This window comes from Mytilus trossulus, chromosome 10 (genome assembly GCF_036588685.1).
Source record: "Mytilus trossulus isolate FHL-02 chromosome 10, PNRI_Mtr1.1.1.hap1, whole genome shotgun sequence".
Lineage (NCBI taxonomy): Eukaryota > Metazoa > Mollusca > Bivalvia > Mytilida > Mytilidae > Mytilus > Mytilus trossulus.
This window is the reverse complement of record NC_086382.1, coordinates 5,652,834-5,677,858: the sequence shown is the minus strand read 5'-3', so window position 1 is coordinate 5,677,858 and position 25,025 is coordinate 5,652,834. Positions and strand designations below refer to the sequence as shown.

The window sequence follows — 25,025 nt, the reverse complement described above, 5'->3', positions numbered from 1 at the left end:
ATCAAATGAAAAATTAGAAAGGCAAAAAAAACCGTTATATACCAATGTATGTATTAAGGTAGATCATAGTTATATATTTTTCTTGAGATAGAAATTTCTTATTCTTCGCCAAAATAAAGATATTACTATGCTTTTTTCTAAAAAAATAAATAATAAAAAGTATACGTCCCCGTGCTATTTTCTAATTGACCTTTGGTATCTTTCGTCTCTCTTTTCCAAGGTACGAGTCGTTGAAAATTGCCTAAAATTGGTAAGATCGTTCATGAAAAAACCCAACATTTGTGTGCATTTGAGACTCTATTAAATAGAATTTTGAAATACATTATGAGATGATCGGTTTTATAATATGTTAAAAGAAAATCAAAATAAAAAATTGTGTCACCTAACTTATTTTCTTGCTAGAAGTAAAAATAAAAAATTTCCCTATCATTTCAGTGTATATTTTTTTCCTAAAAGAGTAACCTCCCCTAAATGTATTATTTGAAAAAAAATGATTCTAAGAACACAAAATTTTATATTTAAAAAAAAAATAAGAATTATACAATAAATCAACAAGATTTCTATATAAATAAACAGTTTAACCAATAAGTTGCAAATCTGATTCCAGATTTGCAGATTTAGGCAAAACAATAGACCGAATTTGTAATGGGATTTTGCAATCCAAGATGGCGAGGGTATACTTTTATATTTGATGAAGTAAGCTTGTCAGTTTTTCTGATTTTTAATCTTAGTTAACGGTGTTAGTACAATTTGTTTTGTCTTTTACCTTAGTTTTCTATTTATAAATATTACAAATATCATTTAGAGCCACACAAAAAAGTGATTCTCCTAAGAGAAAGCATATAAAAGAAGAAAAAAGTGTTAAACACTGTCAAACAATTGTACGAAAATTATGTTAAAATGTGGTGTGTTTTAGAAATGTAATTTGAGGATCGTGTTTTAATTAATACTGTAACAAGAAGTACGTCTATCTCTCTACAGAACATTCCCCCTAGTGACTTTTTAATGAATATAGACAGACCGTTACAGCAAGCATACATATTCACGAATTAATTATGAATGTGTAGACGACATACTATCCTAATCGGTACACATAACATTATAATATATATACATTGTATTACAGTTATATATAGTCTGTATTTGAACTAGGCACTTTTATCAGGAGACAAATGGCAACTTCGATTAATTTGTTAGAGGAAGAAATTACACCTATCAATGAAGGTTTTTCCGATTTATTAACGTGTACTATTTGTGTAGAAACATTTAAACAGCCGAAGTATTTATCGTGCCTAAACACGTTTTGTGAGAGATGTATGAGTACGTATATTGTTTCTACCGTGAAGGAAGAAAACCAAGAGGGATTCAAATGCCCAATATGTCATCGCCTTGTACATATTGGAGACAGTACTGAGAATCCTGAGACATGGGCTAAAATTTTGCATGGAAATCATTTTGTCGTTTCGATGATCGATAGAAAAGCAATAAGGAAATCTGAGAAATTTTGCGATGCTTGTACCAGTAAAGGGGTTTCAGGAGAAGCAACATCATGGTGTATGGGGTGTGAAGAAGCATATTGCGATACGTGTGAAACAAATCATCAAACTTTTAAAGTGTCTCGAAATCATAAGATAGTACCGATTGAAAACATAATTGAAGATGTGTCTTGTTTAAATGTCTGTGCGTTTGTTGCTTGTGATGAACATCCAGACAAGACAATCGAAATATACTGCAAGGATCACTCCCAGTCATGCTGTACCGTTTGTGCTACTATTCAGCACAGGAAATGTGAACACGTGGTTACCATAGATGAAGCTGTTTCCGGAGTTAAGCTATCTACACATGCGCAGGAACTTACCAAGAAGTTAATAAAAAGAAGTGAAACAATAGAAGATATTATCAACAACCGAAATCAGAACACAACAAATTTCAAAAATGAAATAGATATCGTCTTGGTAGATATTGCAAACATACGTTAAGGATTAAATGACAAAATGGATAAATTGGAAAATGAAATAAGAGAAGAGGTAAATAGTACAAGAGAACAACATCTTCACAGACTAAGTGAAGAGACTACTGAACTATCGATTTTGAAGAATACTTTTGATTATTGGAAGAATATGTTTGAGGCTTGTTTGTCACAAGGGTCTGATATACAATGCTTGGTCAAAATGGAGGAGATTTCCAGGAGAATTCCAGGAGAATGTCACAGTTTGAAAATGATTTGTTTAAAGTTGTAAAAGAAATAAAGGACTTATCGGTAGAGTTCGAATCTACAATCAATGATTCAAATATTGAGTGCTTCGGCCGCCTACATTTAAACGAAAGGAGACCGTCTCTGCCTGGATTTAAGGCTATAAACTTTCATACTGGAAAGATAAAAGTAATATTTACAATTGACATTAAAGGTAGTTGTATCAGTGGTGTATTCTTTAACGACGATATTATTATAACCGACTATAATAGAAACAGGATAGTTTGTCATGACACAACCGGGAAGCTAAAAGAAGTATTGGACATTCCGACCGATCCTACAGATATCTGTAAAGTGAATGATCGGACTGTAGCCGTGTCTTCTTATGCACGGAAGATTTGTATTATTAACGTAAAACCGTTAACTTTGGTAAAGACTTTAGATATTAATGCTCCTGTGTGGGGATTATGTTTGGTAGAAGATGAATTCATAACTACTTACGATAATTCTGTTTCATGGTTAACCGCTGCAACAGGTGCTAAAATAAAAGAATTACCAACAAGTGCAGACACACGATTTGTCACTTGTTACAGGAAAAATGAGTATATTTATAGAAATGTAGACCACTCTATCAAATTTGAATCAGCGTTGGGTAAAGGTTTTGAGTATAAACACAGTAATTTATTAGATCCGTACAATCAGGAAATTGATGAAGAAGGGAATATATAATTTGTAGGATACTCCTCAAACAACATTCATCAGCTGACCCCTTCTGGACAACTTATCCGTATTATACCAGTATCAGATATCGACAGCACAATAACTGGATGTCCTTGGGTGATGCGCTTCAAGCGAAATACTAACCGATTTCTTTTAACATTTCATGCATCGGCAGGTCCAGTGCTAGTATGTGAAATTGAATAAACTGCAACTATCATAACTATATGGTTTTTAAAATACTGCATTTTTCTTTCCAATAATGATTTTTGAAAACGTCTCTGTAACTTTTGTCTTTTATTGGTTCAATAAAGCATTATTACATAGATACTATATACTGACATTTGTTTAATGTATCGATCTGTTATCTAGTAATGTCAGTAACAATGATAAAAGGCCACTTCGTTTAACGTGAAGGAATAAGTTGAATCTTTAAAAGAAGACTTTGAGAATTGGTTGACGTGTACTGTTTGTCTGAACATTATTACATTCAAAATGTTTAACGTGCCTTTACACATTTTGTAAGACTTGCATAAGTACTGATATTGTTTCAAAAGTGATTGTGTTTAGGGACTTACCCGTATCATTCCTTAACCAGATATCGACAATTCAATTACTGGAGGTCATTGGTTGATATGCTTTAAACGAAATACTAATCGTTTTCTTTAATATGTCATTGTTTGAATGTTCCAGTATACGTATATGGAATTTAATGAGCTGCAACTTATAAACTAATACATGAGTTATTGATATTTGTATTGTAATGAAATAAAATATTAGAATAAAATTGAAAATTGAAATGGGGAATGTGTCAAAGAGGCAACAACTCGACCATAGAGAAGACAACAGCAGAAGGTCACCAACAGGTCTTCAATGCAGCGAGAAATTCCCGCACCCGGAGGCGTCCTTCAGCTGTCCCCTAAACAAATATATATACTTTTTCAGTGATAATGAACGCCATACTTAACTGAAATCGATTCAAAACAGTGACATTGAGTTAAGGTGTATTAAACATGGAGAAGTGATGTAGACGGTATACACTTCAACGATACAGCAACCAAACGAGAGACAAAAACAATCCCAAAAACATATAGTCTTCGAAAATAGGTATCTATACAATAACAAAGCTTTTATTCGTTCTTAGTCTATAATAAATTTAGCAGAAACAAAGTAACAACAAAAGATCTGTCACCAGCACTAATTTCTTCAGAACAAAAATAAAACATAACAACCACCAAAGAGACTTTGGACAAACAGAGTATAAACATGTAGCAAGCATTCACTTCGTCTGTACCGCAGATATATAGATAGAGAGATATATATCAATAAGCCTTATGGAATTCATTGTACATTTTAATAGCAATACAAAAAGATTTTTGTTATGTTATGTAACGATCTTTAACGGTACAAGTAATAAAAAGAAAAAGGTGCATTAAATATATACATTGGATACTTCACAAGTTGAAACTAAGCAAAGTTAATATATTCCGTTAAAATTAAATTAAAACAGATATAACTTTATATTTCAAAATTATGGTATTAAACAAATGTTCTTTTGACATATACACACAAGAAGATGTGGTATGATTTTCAGTTGGACATGTGAGACATTCATATGGTTCGTATTCGTGTACGAATATCAGGCGGTTTGTTGTTATTAAGATAAACAAAATATATATACAGAACACATACTCATCTTTTTTTATAAAACACTTTAATCATTACTTATGTTCAATACACACATAGGCAAACCTTGACACATGCTTATGTTTTCGCGAATACTTTATTTCGCGTTAAGTCCTTTCTAGGCCACTTCGTGTCGATTTATTTTCACTATTTTCATACTTACTTGAAAATTTTAAATACGAGACGATCCCAGTTTTAATTATTCACGACGATTAATATTCGCCTTATTTTTCTCCTCGCGAAAGTCACGAAAATAACTCGCTCGCGCAAATAAGTTGGTTTACAATATATATCTCTCAATCGAACGATATTCCCGGGCTTGTTTTTCTGATCATTATGATTTCCTTGATAGAGGAAGCAATTAAACCAAGATATCAAAATGGTGAAGATAAAATCATCCCTTCGAAAATTTTATATACCTTTGTTTGCTCCTTAAAGTTCTTACATTACTCTTATTTAGATAAATTTGATAATTGTTTGCCGACATTGACAATAGTATCTAGCCAGAAAACTAATCCTTTTTTGAAGATGGTGGTTTGAGGGCAACAGTTAAAGCTTCATACTGACGTATATTATATTAATTGCAGTTTAAAATGATGAAAATAATCCTTCGTCTATAAACGATAAATCTATTCTATTTTTGACATATAAATAGTCAAACCTCAAACATTAATCTTTTATTGCAGTTTTATCATTTTAAGACGTTTCTTTTTTGAAATGCAATTTTCTGTAAATTATGCACAATCAACATTTTAGTTTGCATTCGTTTTGTAATTAGGGTATGTTGTTTTATACGGTTCCGATGATCATCCAAGTACCAGAAAAGAACATTTTGATTTATTCTAGCAAAATTTAGGAATGCTCAATTTTGAGATTTGACCTTGATTTAACAATAAATTGAATGAGTTCCGAGGAACCCAGTGTCTTGACTACTTTTTGTGTTAGTCGCAGGCTCAACAAAAATGAGAAAAAGATACAATAAAAATTTCCTCTAGATCTACTATCTCTGATTGTAAGAAGCTTCTTTCCAAGTTTGATAAAAATACAGGATGGCTTATGAGTCTAATAAATGTTTTGAAATCATTAACTGCAGACTTTATTGTAAATTCCAATTACAAGTAATATAGGAAAAAAGCGTGAAATAATGTTTTACAAAATTTCCTTCACAGATACTAGCTTTTGAACATAACCTAGCTTCTGTCCAACTTTGGTACAAATCCAGGAAAGTTAAGAAATTTATTCAAAATTTTAAAAACTTTAACCACCGAGTGAATGTTATATTTACAGGTAGAAAAAAAATTAAGTCCAATTATAAGTAAAATACGGATTAACAGGATACGTTTTTCTTTACAAAATTTACTTCTAGATACTATATTATGATCATAAACAATGATCTGTCCAAGTTTGATAGAAATCCAGAATAGTTTAAGAAAGTTATTAAAATTTCAAATGGTTTAGCCACAGAGTGAATATTTGTGGACTCTGCCGCCGCCGCCGATGACGAAATAGTAGGATCGCTATGTCTCTCTTTTGCGCGAGAAAAAAAATCGCAGACTCGACAATTACTGCACCGTACGAATTATTGGCGACCTGGCAACACTGACAGTACAATTAATTTTAAGCTTTCGAATGATATATGGTATAGTCGTTTGTTAAGTTGGTGCATCAAAGTCGTTAAAAAATCGTCTTTTTATAAACTGTCAGTCGTCTTTTATTTAAGCGTTTTGAAATAATAATTGTAATTTTGAGGCGTACATTTATGTATTACAGTTAACATAAATATATATGAACTTGTTATCAATGTTAGACATTCTGTCTATCTATATTTAGATACTTATTGGTAAGGTAACAAGGAAGTTTATTGATAAGAACAAAATGGCGTCTCCGGTAAAAGTAAACGAAGAAGTTGATCCTGTAAAAGAAGATTTTGCTGATTTATTGACTTGTTCTATTTGTCTTGAAACATTTAAACAGCCAAAATATTTACCGTGCTTACACACCTTCTGCGAAACATGTATAAATACCTATATTGTTTCAACCGTGAAGGATGTACACACAAAAATTAAATGAATTCAAATGCCCAGTATGTCGTCGCCGTGTTCCTATTGGAGACAACGTGGAGAAACCTGAAAGGTGGGCTAGAAATTTGCCGGGAAATCATTTTGTCGTTTCCATGATTGATAGAAGATCATTGAAGAAAGCAGAGAAACTTTGCGACGCTTGTATCCGTAAAAATATTTCTCAAAAGGCAATGGCATGGTGTACGGTTTGTGAGGAGGCATACTGCGATACCTGTGAAGCCAATCACAAAACATTCAAAGTGACACTAAATCACAAGATAGTACCGATCAAAGATATAAATGAAGATACGTCCATTTCAAATATTTGTGCGTCTGTCGCTTGCGACGAACACCCAGACAAGTTAATCGAAATATACTGCAAGGATCATTCCCATCCATGTTGTACCATTTGTGCTACTGTACACCACAGAAAATGTGAACAAGTTATTACCATAGATAAAGCCGTATCCGGAGTAAAAGAATCTACAAAAGCACAGGAACTGACGAAGAAGTTAAAAGAAACAAGTCACAAACTAGAAGAAATTATTCAAAACCGAAATCAAAACACAACAAATTTCGAAAACGAAATAGATGGTATCTTAGTCGAAATTGCAAACGCGCGCAAAACGTTAAATGAAAAATTGGATCAACTAGAAAACGAAATAAGAGAAGAAGTAATCAGTGCTAGAAAAGTCAATATACTCAGACTTAGTGAAGAGTCTACTGAACTGTCAGGCCTGAAGAGTACATTTGATCACTGGAAGACTATGTTTGAGGCTTGCTTATCCCAGGGTTCTGAAATACAATGCTTGGTCAAAATGGAGGAGATTTACAGGAAAATTCCACAGTACGAAGATGATTTGACTAAAGTTATACAGGGAATTAAGGACATATCGGTAAAGTTCGAAGCTACAAATATTATTTCAAATACTGTTCGCTTCGGTCGCTTACATTCTACTGAAAAAAGACCGTCTCTTCCCGGATTAAAGACTGTAAATTTTCTAACTGGAAAGATCAAAGTTATGTTTACAATCGACATTAGAGGCAATTATATCAGTGGTATATTCTTTAACGACGATATCATTATAACCGACAATAGTAATACAAGGATCGTGTATCACGACAAAACCGGCAAACAAATAGGAGCATTGATCCTTCCGAACTTACCGACTGATATCACTAAGGTGAATGATCAGACAGTAGCCGTGTCGTCTAATGCAAAGAAGATTTTTGTAATTAACGTTATAAGCCATTAACTCTGGTAAGGACATTAAATACAAGTGTTCAAATGTGGGGATTATGTTGTGTAGACGATGAGTACATGATTGTTAACAATAATTATATTTATTGGTTGAACGCTCAAACGGGTGCTATCATAAAAGAATTCCCAATAGGCACAGGCTCTAGCATACGTTTCGTCACTTGTTACCGGAAAAGTGAATACATGTATTGGGATGGTCAACTCACTGTAAAATTTGAATCAGCTCCCAGAAAAAACTTTCAGTATAACCATAGTAATTTATCAAATTCATTCAATCAGGAAATTGACGGAGAAGGGAATATATACGTTGTAGGATACTGCTCAAACAACATCCATCAGCTGACCCCTACTGGTGAACTTATCCGTATCATTCCTGTATCAGATATCGACAATACAGTAACAAATCCTTGGGTAATGCGCTTCAAACGAAAAACTAACCAGTTTCTTCTAACGTTTCATGAATCGGCAGGTCCAGTGCTAGTATGTGAAATTGATTAAACTGTTACTGATGAACTGTTATATGGTATTCAAAATTCTGCGTAGTGAATCAATAAAATAATAGCAACTGTTTAATATTACTGTCGTTTAATTACTATGAAAAAGTAAAACTAAAATATCGAGATCCAAGGCAAATTCAACAAAAGGAAAACCACAAATACTAACAAACGCAAACGCTCTCAATCAACATCAATATGTATGAATGAAATGTTGGTGATGGGTATACATTAATTAGATCAAAATCCTGCGACAAAAAACGTCCAACAGATATATTATAGACTTTAACTTTGCCAAACTCTCACTTATCTAGAGTCTAAAGAGTTAATGAACTATCTGGTGAAGTACTATGTAGTTGATTCTTTAGATACACTTATTTTTTCAGGTTATCTATTCCACAATCTATTAAAGAGGGACGAAATATACCAGAGGGACAGTCGAACTCATAAATCGAAAATAAACTGACAACGCCATGGCTAAAAATGAAAAGGACGAATAGACAAACAATAGTACACACGACACAACATAGAAAACTAAAGAATAAACAACACGAACCCCACCAAAAAACTAGGGGGATCTCAGGTGCTCCGGAAGGATAAGCAGATCCTGCTCCACATGTGGCACCCGTCGTGTTGCTTATAAGATATAAAATCCGGTAAATAGTCTAATTCGGTAGGTCACATTTATAAAAGGGAAGGGGATTGTAGTTAAAACATAAGGAACATATCCGATATCATTCGTGAAACGGTTATTCCATAACGGTCAACCAACTCGTGATGGCGTCCGTAAAATTTACGAAGAGATGATTTCAACTGCACCATTTGGAACTCTTGATTTAATAGCTTCCTTGTGAGCAACAACCCTCTATCAAGAAAATCATGATAGGAAATGCAAGCACGGAAATATCGTATCAATTGGGATATATATACACCGTATGCAGGTGCTGCTGGAATGCTGCTACTTAGAAATGGAAAGTTCACAATTGGAAAGCTGAAGTCATCTCTTTTGTTGTAAAGTTTTGTTTTCAATCGACCTTTATGATCAATTTCTAGATGTAATATAAAAAGGAAGATGTGGTATGAATGTCAATGAGACAACTGTCCACAAGAGACCAAAATGACACAGATATTAACAACTATTGGTCACCGTACGGCCTTCAACTATGAGCAAAGCCCATACCGCATAGTCAGCTATAACAGGTTAAGATAAGACAATGTAAAACAATTCAAACGAGAAAACTAACGGCCTTATATATATAATTTTTTTTTAAAGAAAAACAAATATGTAACACATAAACAAACGCCAACTACTGAATTACAGGCTCCTGACTTGGGACAGGCACATGCATAAATAATGTGGCGGGGTTGTCAAGATATGAGGCCGTCTTAACAGTATCTGTTGTATTCTTTATCTCTAGTTCAATGGGATAGATGCGTTCGACATAGTCACCAAATTTTGAATTATTTAGTGAACGAACATCATCTATATAGCGGAAAGTAGAGATAAAGGATATTGCTAACTTCCTATCTGTCTTCCTAAGAAGTTCCTGTATGAAGTCAGCCTCATAATAATAAAGAAACTAAAATTGTATTTATCCTTCTAACATTGATCTTCTTTTTAATAATTTGACGCTTTTTAACAAATAGTTCCGAGTGATACCCCTTTGAAGTCGAGGAAACATGATTTATATATAAGTTGAAATCAGAGTTTGAACTAGCTATCAGTAACTACTATAGTTACAAGTACACCTAGCTTGGTACCTTGTACCCTTTTTCTTAAAGCTTTTTTGTGATATATTTTCCTCTAAAACAAAACATTTCTATCAAGCGTACTTGTCTCTCCTTAGTGAAAAGTCTAAAACATTTTCTTCAACAATTCTAGTTATCTACCAAAGTATTTGATTTTGAAAGTACAAAAGCTAAGAAACGTCTTAGAAAATTTATGAAAAGGGTCCTTGTCATTTTCGCTCTACTATGCATTGTATTTTCTTTACCAAGGATGACTCAATAAAAGATGACTCTATAAAAAGTCTGAATATACTTTACCAAAGATAGACCATAAATGATGACTCTATAAAAGACGACTTTGGCGATTTCTCTTGACCTGTACTGTTTGTCTAAACATCTTAACTACCAAAATTTTTATTAAACATGCCTTTGTACGGGTTTTTAGCCTTGCATAAAATTAAATGAACTGCAACTAATATACTAATACATGAGTTAATAATATTTGTATTGTGTAATAAAATAAAATATCAGAAATCAATTCAAAACAATGACATTAAGTTTAGGTGTATAATGAATGGATTGGTGATGTGGATGGTATACACTTTAATGAGACAGCAACCAAACGAGAAACAAAAATAATCTCAAAACATATAGTCCTAAAAAAAAAGGTGTCAGTACAATAACAAAGCTCTTATTCGTTCCTAGTCCATACTAAATATTGAACAAGCAAAGGTCTGTCACCAGCATTAATTTCTCCCAAAAACGATAGTTTAATACAACCACTAACGAGCTTCCCGACTTTAAACAAGCACAGTTTCAACATGTAACATCTGTACACAATCGTACACTTCGTCTGTACAGCAGATAGATAGATCGAAAGATATCAATTATCATAATTATCTTAACTAATGCATTATTTTTATAGCACGCGTATTTAAGACTTAAGAGCATAAAATGATGGGCTCGGAGTTGGAATATATGTCTGTGTAAGGTGACATGTCGTCCTTTGGACAGGTACCTTGTGTACTAGCACATTAATAATCCGGCTCAGCATGTCATTCATGTCATTCTAGTATAAGGTATGGTAAAATAACCGTAAATATTCATAGTACATTAGCATATTCTCGTCCTAAATATGCATATTAACTTGCCACTAGACGTTAATCAGCCATCTATCACCAAAATTCCCCCTTCGCTCCATCCAATGCACAAGGCGTGTATACGATGGTATTTTTTCATCTACAGGCACATTTTGAGGCTTTAATATCGCCACATTATTAAATTAAGTGGAGGTCCATTATAAATACAAAAGCATTCATTTTGGTTCTATAAAGAAATCGCTCGCCTAAACCAATTAAATTTTTTCATTAGTTGTAGAAAGATAATTGAATGCCCTCATTACCTTTCACTGTCAAAATATTCTGAACTGTAGCATGCTTTAATAATTGTAAAACGTGTCTTTTCTTAAGATTTTTTTTAAGTGCATGTCGCGTTTGTGTACTCTTATGAATCTTATAATGTTGCTTTTAAAAAGAATAATGATCATTTTGAGGTGTACAATGGTTTTTTTTACAGTGAACATAGATATATGCATTTGTTATCAATAGAAGGCTAGCTATCGACCTCTTTACACATAAATCAGTATTTATATTTAGATATTTATCGGGTAGGTATCAAGGAACAAGGAAGTTTATTAATTAGGACACAATGGCGTCTCCTGTTAAAGTAAACGAAGAAGTTGATCCTGTAAAAGAAGATTTTGCTGATTTATTGACATGTTCTATTTGTCTTGAAACATTTAAACAGCCAAAGTATTTACCGTGCTTACACACCTTCTGTGAAACATGTATAAATACCTATATTGTTTCAACCGTGAAGGATGTACACACAAATGAATTCAAATGCCCAGTTTGTCGTCGCCGTGTTCCTATTGGAGACAAAATGGAGAAACCTGAAAGGTGGGCTAGAAATTTGCCGGGAAATCATTTTGTCGTTTCTATGATTGATAGAAGATCAATGAAGAAAGCCGAGAAACTTTGCGATGCTTGTAGTCGTAAAAATGTTTCTCAGAAGGCAATAACATGGTGTACGGTTTGTGAGGAGGCATATTGCGATACATGTGAAGCCAATCACAAAACTTTCAAAGTGACGCTTAATCACAAGATAGTTCCGATCAAAAATATAAATGAAGATACGCCTATTTCAAATATTTGTGCGTTTGTTGCTTGCGACGAACACCCAGATAAGATAATTGAGATATACTGCAACGATCATTTCCAACCATGTTGTACCATTTGTGCTACTGTACATCATAGAAAATGTGAACAAGTTATAACTATAGATAAAGCTGTAGCCGGTGTTAAGGAATCGTTAAAAGCAAAGGAACTTTTGACGAAATTGAAAGAAACAAGTTTTAAACTAGAAGAAATCATTCAAAACCGAAATAAAAATTCAGCAAATTTAAAAACAGATATAGATGTTGTCTTAGTCGAAATAACAAACATGCGTAAAAAGTTGAATGAAAAATTGGAAAAACTAGAAAACAAAATAAAAGAAGAAGTAAACAGTGCTAGAAAGGTCAATGTTCTCAGACTAAGTGAAGAGTCTACTAAACTGTCTTTTCTGAAGAGTACCTTTGATCATTGGCAGAATTTGTTTGAAGCGTGTTTATCCCAGGGATCTGAAGTACAATGCTTGGTCAAAATGGAGGAGATTTACAGGAAAATACCACAATTAGAAAATGATTTGTCTAAAGTTATACAGGGAATAAAGGACATATCGATAAAGTTCGAAGCTACAGATTTTATTTCAAACACTGTTAGTTTCGGTCGCCTTCTTTCTACTGAAAAAAGACCGTCTCTTCCCGGATTCAAGACTGTAAATTTTCAAACTGGAAAGATAAAAGTTATGTTTACAATCGACATTAGAGGTAGTTTTATCAGTGGTATATTCCTTAACGACGATATCATTATAACCGACTATAATAATAGAAGGGTTGCGTATCACGACAATACCGGCAAACAAACGGGAGTATTGAGCGTTCCGAACGAACCAACTGATGTCACTAAGGTGAATGATCAAACTGTAGCCGTGTCTTCTTATGCACAGAAGATTTTCATAATTAACGTTAAACCGTTAACATTAGTAAAGACCTTAGATACAAGTGTTCCAATGTGGGGACTATGTTTGGTGGATTATGAGTACATTACTGCTTCTGACACTAACACAATTTCTTGGTTAAACTCTGAAACGGGGGCTAAGATAAAAGAATTACAAAAAGGATGCGATACTAGATTCGTGACTTGTTACCAGAAAAATGAGTACATTTATAGGAATGGTACTTACTCTATTGAATTAGAATCAGCTGGAGGTAAAGGTTTCCAATATAACCATAGTAATTTGAGATCGTTTAACCAGGAAATTGACCAAGACGGGAATGTATACGTTGTAGACTACGATTCAAATAATATCCATCAGCTGACCCCAACTGGACAACTTATCCGTATCATACCTGTATCAGATATCGACAATACAGTAACATGTCCCTGGGTGATGCGCTTCAAACGAAATACTAACCGGTTCCTTTTAACGTTCCATGCATCGCGTGCTCCAGTGCTAGTGTGTGAAATTGATTAAACTGGTATTGATTAACTGATCTTCGATTTATTGAAAAATGGAATATCAGAAAATGATATAAATCGTTGACCTACAGTTGCAATGTATTGTAAATATAATGGAAATTTCGGCTTTTCGTCAATGCTAAATCAATAAAACGAATGATTCAGAAATACGAAAGACATCTAAAGGGCAACATGCAGTCTTCAACAACAATTGCAATTATCTTAATCTTCCCGATTCTATAATGGTTGTGAATAAATAAAGCAGAAACAATCATAGGTCTGTTTCAGACATCAAATATCAAACATAATAAAAATAAGTAAAGACATTACATAAGATCAGGAGGAGTGCTTCAGCTGGCCACTAAAAAATTATGTACTAGTTCAGTGATAATGGACGTCATACTAGACTCTGAAATATATAAATGATCTAAAATCAAAAATCATACAAGACTTACATAGCCAGAGGCCAATTGTTTTCATCATGTAAACAAAAATACAACCAAAGAACAAATGACACTTAAAAAAAACATTTTATAAAAGTCACCTTCCAATACAATAATGTTGCCAATCATCAAAACGATTTCGGGAGAAAAACAGTCACAATCAAATTGATATTTTAACACTACGAATACTTATATCAAAGCCATTTTTCTTTATGTTTTAGATTGTCTCTTTTAGCACTTATTCAATAAGTTGATTATGCTCGTAGTAAGTCTTGTTTTTGTTGCTTTTATGAATTTCTTTTTTCAAAAGATTTATCCTCGTCCGTCTTTGGGTTATCAAAGACAATAACAATCAAAACCAAGCAGTAAACAAAGACTCACAAAACCAAAGGACATTTACATCAACAGTTATAAATAATAATTAAGAAACAACACGAACTCCGCTAAAAACCGGGAGTGAAATCAGGTGCTCCGGAAGGGTAAGCTTTTTCTGCACCGTATACGGCACCCGCCGTTTGTTCAGTTCGGTAATGATGGAAGGTTATTATGACTGAGGAAGAATATCAGATATGATTTATGACACACTTTTGTCGTAATGGCCAATCAGCTCATGATGGCGACCGTAAAATTTCTTAAGTGATGACCTTAACCCCAAACTTGACCACTGGTGTTGCTCTTATTCTTCTTAACATCAATTTCAACTACAATTAAAATTTAAAAAAAAGCAATAAAGTAATGCTTCTAAAATTTGATAGATCATGCCGCAATACAAGGGCCATGAACAACCTTTACCTTATCCTGTATACAAAGTGCGAATCTAGAACTTCCTTCATGAACTAGTGAACTATACTAGTTTTTATAATTTTCAGGTTTCGGTGTTGATTTACAAGTTGTTTTTTAAGTCTGATATAAGTGCAACTTATATATAATGCAACTTCGCTTATGAACGACGATGAATATGGGAAGCAGAATAAAGGAAGACATTACCGCATTTTATCTGTCAAACAAACCAATCGTGTGTCCGATTTGCACGTTCTGTAACATTTAAAAACCACAAGGAACTCTATGCACAAATAAGCGAAAAGAGAGTGACACGACCTTGCAGAAAGACAAAAAAAGGAAAAAAGGGGAGGGGGAAGAGGGCTGGATATTCAGGTATTTAGTCTCTTGAAAGTTTCAACAAAAGAATATAACTGATTGCATGTTGGTATCTCTTCATTTGTTCATATTAATCATATATTTTATATAGGTACTTATATGTTATATAAGTTATATTTATACATGTCTGAGGACCCTATGAGGAGGCTATGAGGAAGCCTAGTAGTGTTGATGTTGAATTGGTGTTGGAATAAATATGTATGAAATTTGACAGTTTATCCCCAGAAATTCTTGGGGGATGAGTGAAATTTTTGAAACAACCAGTGATAAAATTTCATAAATGTCCATAACACAGATGGTAACAGCTTAGTGTCCCAATAAATTTGTATGAAATTTGACAGTTTATCACCAGAAATTCTTGGGGGATGAGTGAAATTTTTGAAACAACCAGTGATAAATTTCATAACTGTCCATAACACAGATGGTAACAGCTTAGTGTCCCCAAGGATTTGTGAGGTAAGGGAGGGGGTACCTTCAATAAAGCCGTGAAAAAAAAAATAAAAAAATGTTTTTATCAAATGATCTTCTATTTTTGCCTTACCAGCAGCACTAGTAGCTGCCCCAATTCTAAAACTTTGACCATTACAATGACTTGAGTTGAAACCACATCCAGTTCTTTTTTAATACAAGTGATGACATATTGTCACTCCAGAGGTTTCTTATCAACAAGAACCTGTCTTCATATGCTTTTCTTTTCTTCTCACTCACCTAGTAAAAATAAAACCCGAGAATAAACAAGAAACTAATAGGAGAGGACAACAACATTTTGTTTACCTTCAGCAGCATTTTTTTTTGGTCTATTTTTGTAAGTTGAGCTACTGTTTAAAGGGGTCAGTATTTAGGATATATTTTAATGCAAGAAAAGATTATTCACAAAACAATTTTCATACCTGATGAAAATAAATCTTAGCTTGCTTTTTCTTTTGTTTAACCTTTTTGTGTGTGTTAAACAATGTTTAATGTAAGATATAAGCCTCTAACAGTCCATTCTGTAAAATATTGAACAGGCCCAATATTTTACAGAATTGACTGTTGTCGGCTTTTATCACTTACTGAATGAAATTGATTCAAATTTAAAAGTGTGGTCTACAATTCTGTAAATGTACTCTCTTTTTTGGTAATGAACTCAATTCACATCACCGAACCCTACCAAAAGTATATTACCGAAAATGTACTAATTATCAATGTTTACAAATACACAAAGAATCTATACTTCAATACCATCACGTATTTTTTGCGAAATTGATATGGAATATTTATCAATAAGGTCTTGATGTCTTGCAATAAATTCATGTTAGAAAGAGATTGAGATGCTGTTTAACAAAAGATTGATTTACCAGCTTTCTCTTTTACGCGTTTTGTAAAGTGTGAAAAGTAGCTGTAAGCTCTTCATACCGAATAAGTTGGGAAGAGGGACGAAAGATACCAAAGGGACAGTCAAACTCATAAATCTAAAACAAACTGACAACGCCATGGCTAAAAAATGAAAAGACAAACAGAAAAACAATAGTACACGTGACACAACATAGAAAACTAAAGAATAAACAACACGAACCCCACCCTGGGAAATGTATAGATATATGCAGGTAAGTATGTGTATCGACGATGAGTGAACATAAATCAAGAAAAGCAATTCGAATGTACAAGAGTTATAGTGTTATTTTCATATGTGGATATTGTAGAATTTGAAAGCTATGATAAACAGGAAGGCAGAATTTTACATTTCATTTATATTAATTCATGACGTCTTTCATAAAAAGCTCCCAAAGAAACTTTCTTTTAAACTCAATTATATTCATGTTAAATTCTTTCCAAATAGAATCATAATTGAAAAAAGTGGATTAATAGAATTAGTCGAATAAATATAATTCTCCTAAATATTTTGATAATAAACTAAACCTGATAAAGAATATCACTTTTTCTTTATTTTACACTGAACCAACTACTTGTTTATTTAATCGTTATAATAAAACTTTCATATTTAAACTACTTCTTAAGTAGAGTTACCACTTTTATCAGCAGTCATTGACTTTTGAAATAATCTTTAGAACTGCAAAAATGAGGTCGATCTAAATCAAAAGATAAACTATTTGAATATTCTCATTATGTATTTATCTGTAACGTATTTCATTTATTTAAGTTTTGGTTTTGTTTTTTGCTTGACTTACACTGGTTTGATATGCAAAATGGGTGTAGGTAATAAGAATGCAATCTAACAAACTCAAAAATATACCAACTGAAACGCCCAGGATACTAGTAACCGCTTCATGTGATACAATATCATAATGTATTTGTTTTTATATAAAATGTTATGACGTAATAATTAATTTGCGCAATGTCAAAATATGCATATCGACAGGATACAGAATTATGATTGATATTATAATGTGGTGGTAATCATGTTTAGATATATGTTAAACATAAAATTAATGTTAGTAAGTTAGGTTTGTACTTGCGCAAACAAGATTTGATCATCTGGAATCATAATGACGGACGGTCAATTCATATACGAAGTTGGAGAGCATTAAACACGAAACATTTCTAAGATTTGACTAAAGCTTTAACAGGGCAATTTTTTTGAAATAGTAGAAATGTACGAATACATATAAAAATGGAACCATAAGATGGGCTTTTTCTGTGGAAAATTTCAAGTCACTTCGAATTTTTAGGGGCTTATACATACCGTGTAAAGGTGTTTTATTACCTAGAATTATTATATGGTGTACATTAAGTTGAGCAGATCAACAAAAATAAGGTCTGATGAAGTATAAGTACTAGTGCAATGACATATAAGGTATTCATAATAAGAAACTAAACTGAACAGTGTGCTATTTAATTAGTTTTCACTTTCTAATTATCAATAACCAACTAATCAGAACTGGATGCAAATGGAGAAGGAAAAGGAGCTAGTTCTCTAAAATAAAATAAAATAATAATGAATCTATAGCAAAAACAGTTATATAACATAGAATGTATTAGGGTAGCCTCTCTTAACCTCAAATTCGTTATTGGTTTGTAAATCTAAATTGAGTATGTGAGTGTATACATTTACATTTGAGAAAGTAAGCTTGTCAGGTCTTCTTGATTTTTAATCTTAGTTAAGGGTTATGGTACATTACAGAATTTCTATGACCTTTGTTTTCTATTTCTGAACAGTACAAGTATCATTTAAAGACACAAAAAACCGGGATGCTTCTAAGAGAAAGCATATAAAAGAAGAAAATAGTGGTAAATACCGTCAAACAATTGTATGAAAAGTATGTTAAACTGTGGTGTGTTTACGAAATGTAATTTGATGATCGTCTTTTAATAAATATTACGTTATGATACGTATATCTCCTTTAAGAATCAGTCTACAGAACATTCTCGCTAGTGATTTTGTAATGAATATAGACAGACCGTTTCAGCAAGCATAATCATTCACAAATTAATTATGAATTTGTAGACGACAAACTATATTTATCGGTACACTTAACATTATAATATATATATATACATATTGTTGTACAGATATTAGTCGGTATTTGAACTAGGAACTTTTATCAGGAGACAAATGGCAACTTCGATTAATTTGGTAGAAGAAGAAATTACACCTATCAATGAAGATTTTTCCGAATTATTAACGTGTACTATTTGTGAAGAAACATTTAAACAGCCGAAGTATTTGCCGTGCCTACACACGTTTTGTGAGAGCTGTATAAGTACGTATATTGTTTCTACCGTGAAGGAACAAAACCAAGAGGGATTCAAATGCCCAATATGTCATCGCCTTGTACATATTGGAGACAGTACTGAGAATCCTGAGACATGGGCTAAAAATTTGCCAGGAAATCATTTTGTCGTTTCGATGATCGATAGAAAAGCAATGAAGAAAGCTGAGAAATTTTGCGATGCTTGTACCAGTAAAGGTGTTTCCGAAGAAGAAGCAACATCATGGTGTATGGGTTGTGAAGAAGCATATTGCGATACGTGTGAAACAAATCATAAAACTTTTAAAGTGTCTCGAAATCATAAGATAGTACCGATTGAAAACATAATTGAAGATGTGTCTTGTTCAAATGTGTGTGCGTTTGTTGCTTGTGATGAACATCCAGACAAGACAATCGAAATATACTGCAAAGATCACTCCCAGTCATGTTGTACCGTTTGTGCCACTATTCACCATAGGAAATGTGAACACGTGGTTACCATAGATACAGCTGTTTCCGGTGTGAAGCTATCTACACATGCGCAGGAACTTACCAAAAAGTTAGTAAAAAGAAGTAAAACAATAGAAGATATTATTAAAAATCGAAATCAGAATACAACACATTTCAAAAATGAAATAGATATCGTCTTGGTAGAAATTGCAAACATGCGTAAAAGATTAAATGACAAATTGGATAAAATGGAAAATGAAATAAGAGAAGAGGTAAATAGTACAAGACAACAACATCTTCACAGACTAAGTGAAGATTCTACTGAACTATCGGTTTTGAAGAATACTTTTGATCATTGGAAGAATATATTTGAAGCGTGTTTGTCACAAGGGTCTGATATACAATGCTTGGTCAAAATGGAGGAGATTTCCAGGAGAATGCCACAGTTTGAAAATGATTTGTTTAAAGTTGTAAAAGAAATTAAGGACTTATCGGTAGAATTCGAAGCTACAAACACTGTTTCAAATATTGAATGCCTCGGTCGCCTACATTTAAACGAAACAAGACCGTCTCTTCCTGGATTTAAGGCTATAAACTTTCATACTGGACAGATAAAAGTAATATTTACAATTGACATTAAAGGTAGTTGCATCAGTGGTATATTCTTTAACGACGATATCATTATAACCGACTATAATCGAAACAGGATAGTTTGTCATGACATAACCGGGAAGCTAAAAGAAGTATTGGACATTCCGACCGATCCTACAGATATCTGTAAAGTGAACGATCGGACTGTAGCCGTGTCTTCTTATGCACGGAAGATTTGTATAGTTAACGTAAAACCGTTAACTTTGGTAAAGACTTTAGATATTAATGCTCCTGTGTGGGGATTATGTTTGGTAGAAGATGAATTCATAACTACTTACGATAATTCTATTTCATGGTTAACCGCTGCAACAGGTGCTAAAATAAAAGAATTACCAACAAGCGCAGACACACGATTTGTCACTTGTTACAAGAAAAATGAGTACATTTATAGAAATGTAGACCACTCTATTAAATTTGAGTCAGCGTTGGGTAAAGGTTTTGAGTATAAACACAGTAATTTATCAGATCCGTACAATCAGGAAATTGATGAAGAAGGGAATATGTACGTTGTAGGATACTCCTCAAACAACATTCATCAGCTGACCCCTACTGGACAACTCATCCGTATTATACCAGTATCAGATATCGATAGTACAATAACTGGATGTCCTTGGGTGATGCGCTTCAAGCGAAATACTAACCGATTTCTCTTAACATTTCATGCATCGGCAGGTCCAGTGCTAGTATGTGAAATTGAATAAGCTACATTTATCATAACTATATGGGTTTTAAAATACTGCATTTTTCTTTCAAATAATGATTTTTGAAAACGTCTCTGTAACTTTTTTCTTTTATTAATTTTGTTCAATAAAGCATTACATAGATACATATTGAGATTTGTTATCTAGGAATGTCAGTAACAAGGATAAAAGGCGACTTCGTTTAACGTGAAGGAATAAGTTGAATCTTTAAAAGAAGACTTTGAGAATTTGTTGACGTGTACTGTTTGTCTGAACATTATTACATCCAAAATGTTTAACGTGTCTTTACACATTTTGAAAGACTTGTATAAGAACTGATATTGTTTCAAAAGTGATTGTGTTTGGCAACTTACCCGTATCATTCCTTAACCAGATATCGACAATACAATTACTGGAGGTCATTGGGTGATATGCTTTAAACAAAATACTAATCGTTTTCTTTAATATTTCATTGTTCGAATGTTCCAGTATACGTATATATGGAATTTAATAAGCTGTTACTTTAAAATAAACTAATACATGAGTTATTGATATTTGTATTGTAATGAAATAAAATATCAGAATAAAATTGAGAATAGAAATGGGGAATGTGTCAAAGAGACAACAACCCGACCATAGAGAAGACGATAGTAGTAGGTCACCAACAGGTCTTCAATGCAGCGAGAAAATCCCGAACCCGGAGGTGTCCTTCAGATGGCCCCTAAACAAATGTATATACTAATTGAGTGATAATGAACGCCATACTTAACTGAAATCGATTCAAAACAGTGACATTGAGTTAAGGTGTATTATGCATTGAGTAGTGATGTAGACGGTATACACTTCAATGAGATAGTAACCAAACGAGAAACAAAAACAATCCCAAAATAGATAGTCTTCGAAAAAGGTACTGTGGATTCATTTATATTCGTGGGTACCAATTTTCGTGGGTTATGGAAAACTTGCAAGTTCGTGGATATTTAATTTCGTGGTTTTGCCGAATTCTACATACAAGCCTATAGAAAATTTGTTATTCGTTGAATATTTTACTTCGTTGTTTACCAGTACCAACGAAAGCCACGAAAATTGGTATCCCACTAATAATGAATCCACAGTATCTGTACAATAACAAAGCTCTTAATATTCGTTCTTAGTCAATAATAGATTTGGCAAAAACAAGTCACAACAAAAGATCTGCCACCAGCACTAATTTCATCAGAACAAAAATAGAACAATAAAACCACCAAAGAGACTTTGGACAAACAGAGTGTAAACGTGGCCAGCTGAAGGACGCCTCCGGGTGCGGGAATTTCTCGCTACATTGAAGACCTGTTGGTGACCTTCTGCTGTTTTTTTATTTCTATGGTTGGGTTGTCTCTTTGACACATTCCCCATTTCCATTCTCAATTTTACTTCGTCTGTACCGCAGATATTTAGATAGAGAGAGATATATCAATAAGCCTTATGGAATTAATTGTACATTTTAATACCAATACAGAAAGATTTTTGTTATGTTATATAACGATCTTTAACAAGTAATGAAAAGAAAAAAGGTGCATTAAATATATACATTGGATACTTCACTAGTTGAAACTTAGCAAATTTTGATATGTTCCGTTAAGATTATTACTTTATATTTCAAAATTATTGTATTAATCAAATGTTCTTTTGACATATACAAACAAATACATGTGGTAGGATTGTCAGTGAGACATGTGAGACATTCGTATGGTTTGCATTCTTATACAAATATCAGGCAGCTTATTGTTATCAAGATAAACAGATTATATATCCAGAACGCATACACATCTTTTTTATAAAGCACTTTAATCATTACTTATGTCCAATACAAAAATAGGCAAACCTTGACACATTCCGATGAACATGTAAGAGTAAATGATTACCATGTGACAGGGACTTTATATGAGTTGAGGGTGAAACAATAGTTAAATCACTATAGCCTTGTTGATTAACTCCTTTTCTCGGCATATCAACTGCACAATGTGAAAGATCAAGATCTGATTTTTTTATTACAGTGAACTAGATCGTGAGAGATCATGTCATAATGAACTTATTTAGAAGCGTAACTATCGCGACACTATGTTATTGGTATAATTGAATACCCACATGAATGGCTAAAACATGTGAAATTACTTTTATTTAGGAATAAGGTTATGGCGGGTCATGGTTTAATATATATATTTAGAGTATACACTTTAGTAGTTATGCAAACGAAATTAAGGTTTATGACCCCTTCTATAACCATTTTTGTACGAATTTTTCAAACTTCAATTGTTTGAAAACTACAGATGTAATGAATAATAGAGATAGGCCATTTTGTACATATACCAAGGGGAAACTTCATGCAAAGTATTATTATTAATTGTGTTGTTGCATTTAATAGAAACAGAGTACTTTGTGACAATTAAACCAAGATTTTTATAGAAAACCCACAAACTTTTATACAGAGATTGTTGTTATAAAATTTGAAACATAGATTACTCACGGGCTTTTCTATGATGTGCTAGTGTTTATTTTTTCCCAAACGTTCTAAGTAACCTATAAATTCCAAAATACAAAGGTGTACTTGATTTGGTTCATATTTTAATTAATTTTCACCAATAGCTTCCTTTCTTTAGTTCGTTTTCAGGACATCAATGCTAGTACTGCATCCAATAATCTTATATCCATCAGTCATGAAATTGCCACATATGAGAGAAAAAGGATGAATGCTGTGGATTTTCAATAAAAATTCCATATGTTTAGCATTGAATCAACACAAGGGTACATAATCCTTAAAGGAAATTTGTCCCATTTAAATTAACATAATTAAAAAGACATACAAGAAGTACTAAGCCTGAATATATGGTGCGTGCAAACAGGTCAAAATTCTTCAATGAGATCCTGTTCTTTATGATATCTTTATCAATAACCCCTAACATATTATAGGCGGGAAAGTATTTGGCAAAATCTTTCGAATTTTCGATAATAAATGCTCTTCAATGTCGTACTTTAGTTAGCTTTTTTACTTGATTAGAGCGTCAATAATCACTACACAAGTGTCCGTACAAACACAAGTATATTCCTGGGTCTTCCAAGTGCTGCACAAAACCTCTTTCTAAATAATTAACATTAATTTTATCAGCAATCAAAAGCGGGCTTCAAAGATTCAAAGAGTTGAAAATACCAAATTTCTTTTTGAGCACAAACTATCGTCATTCCCATGAGTACCAACTGTGTCGCTTTTCTTACCGACTTGTTCCTTTACTCTTATGAGGCTGACGTCATACTGGAACATTTGAGGAAGAAATATCCTTAATCTGTACTTTCCGCTATACTAGTATATAGATGATGTTCGCTCACTAAATAATTCAAAATTTGTAACTATGTTGATTGCATCTATTTCATCGAACTAGAGATAAAGGATACACCAGATACAATTAAGTTGGTCTCATCTTTTGAATTACATCTATAAATTATCAATAAGGTCGGTTAAAGACAAAACTTTACAAAGAAGAAATGATTTCAGCTTCCCTATTGTGAACTTTCCTATTTTATTTAGCAATATTATCGCAGCGCCTGCATACGGAGTTTATATCTCCAAATTGATAAGATATTCAAGGGCTTGTATTTTCTATCAGGATTTCCTTGATAGAGGGTCGTTGCTTACAAGAAAGCAATTAAACCAAGAGTTCCAAATTGTGACGTTGATTTCATCCCTTCATAAATTCTACGGACGCCATCACGAGTTGATTGACCGTTATGGAATATCTGTTTCATAGATGATATCGCATATTTTTCTGATGTCGAAACAAAAATATCGTTCCTTTTTCACTAACGGACCTACCGAGTTAAACTGTTTACCTTATTTGTAATAAAAGAGGGACGAAAGATATCAGAGGGACAGTCAAACTCATAAATTGATTATAAACTGACAACGCCATGGCTAAAAATGAAAAGGACAAACAGACCAACAATAAAATTGAGAATGGAAATGGGGAATGTATCAAAGAGACAACAACCCGACCATAGCAAAAAACCAGCGGAAATTCACCAACAGGTCTTCAATAGTACACATGACACAACAAAGAAAACTAAAGAATAAACAACACGAACCCTACCAAAAACTAGGGGTGATCTCAGGTGCTCCGGAAGGGTAAGCAGATCCTGCTCCAGAAGTGGCAACCGTCATGT

The 25,025-nt window shown here is 33.1% G+C and overlaps 4 protein-coding genes across 4 annotated transcripts; all 4 read left to right on the top strand.

Moving 5' to 3' along the window:
* The first annotated feature begins 1,172 nt into the window (after nt 1-1,172).
* Nucleotides 1,173-1,979, top strand: LOC134686664 (E3 ubiquitin-protein ligase Midline-1-like). Its single transcript, XM_063546338.1, has one exon. The coding sequence runs from the start codon at nt 1,173-1,175 to the stop codon at nt 1,977-1,979; it is 807 nt and encodes a 268-aa protein (XP_063402408.1).
* A 4,493-nt stretch (nt 1,980-6,472) lies between these two features.
* Nucleotides 6,473-8,491, top strand: LOC134686663 (tripartite motif-containing protein 2-like). Its single transcript, XM_063546337.1, has 3 exons — nt 6,473-6,646; nt 6,846-7,553; nt 7,907-8,491. The coding sequence occupies exons 1-3, from the start codon at nt 6,473-6,475 to the stop codon at nt 8,414-8,416; spliced, it is 1,392 nt and encodes a 463-aa protein (XP_063402407.1). The 3' UTR covers nt 8,417-8,491.
* A 3,356-nt stretch (nt 8,492-11,847) lies between these two features.
* On the top strand, nt 11,848-13,776 carry LOC134686661 (E3 ubiquitin-protein ligase TRIM33-like). Its single transcript, XM_063546335.1, has one exon. It carries the CDS (start codon nt 11,848-11,850, stop codon nt 13,774-13,776), a length of 1,929 nt encoding a protein of 642 aa, XP_063402405.1.
* Nucleotides 13,777-18,914: 5,138 nt separating this feature from the next.
* LOC134686003 (E3 ubiquitin-protein ligase TRIM45-like) lies at nt 18,915-20,866 on the top strand. The gene has a single exon (XM_063545707.1). It carries the CDS (start codon nt 18,915-18,917, stop codon nt 20,850-20,852), a length of 1,938 nt encoding a protein of 645 aa, XP_063401777.1. The 3' UTR covers nt 20,853-20,866.
* The last annotated feature ends 4,159 nt before the right edge of the window (nt 20,867-25,025 follow it).

Coding starts and splice junctions, on each gene's coding strand:
- LOC134686664 (XM_063546338.1), top strand. CDS start 1,173: ATGGCAACTTCGATTAATTTGTTAGAGGAAGAAATTACACCTATCAAT.
- LOC134686663 (XM_063546337.1), top strand. CDS start 6,473: ATGGCGTCTCCGGTAAAAGTAAACGAAGAAGTTGATCCTGTAAAAGAA. Junction 6,647..6,845: donor TTGTTTCAACCGTGAAGGAT/GTACACACAAAA, acceptor ATTTCTCAAAAG/GCAATGGCATGGTGTACGGT. Junction 7,554..7,906: donor AGGGAATTAAGGACATATCG/GTAAAGTTCGAA, acceptor TAACGTTATAAG/CCATTAACTCTGGTAAGGAC.
- LOC134686661 (XM_063546335.1), top strand. CDS start 11,848: ATGGCGTCTCCTGTTAAAGTAAACGAAGAAGTTGATCCTGTAAAAGAA.
- LOC134686003 (XM_063545707.1), top strand. CDS start 18,915: ATGGCAACTTCGATTAATTTGGTAGAAGAAGAAATTACACCTATCAAT.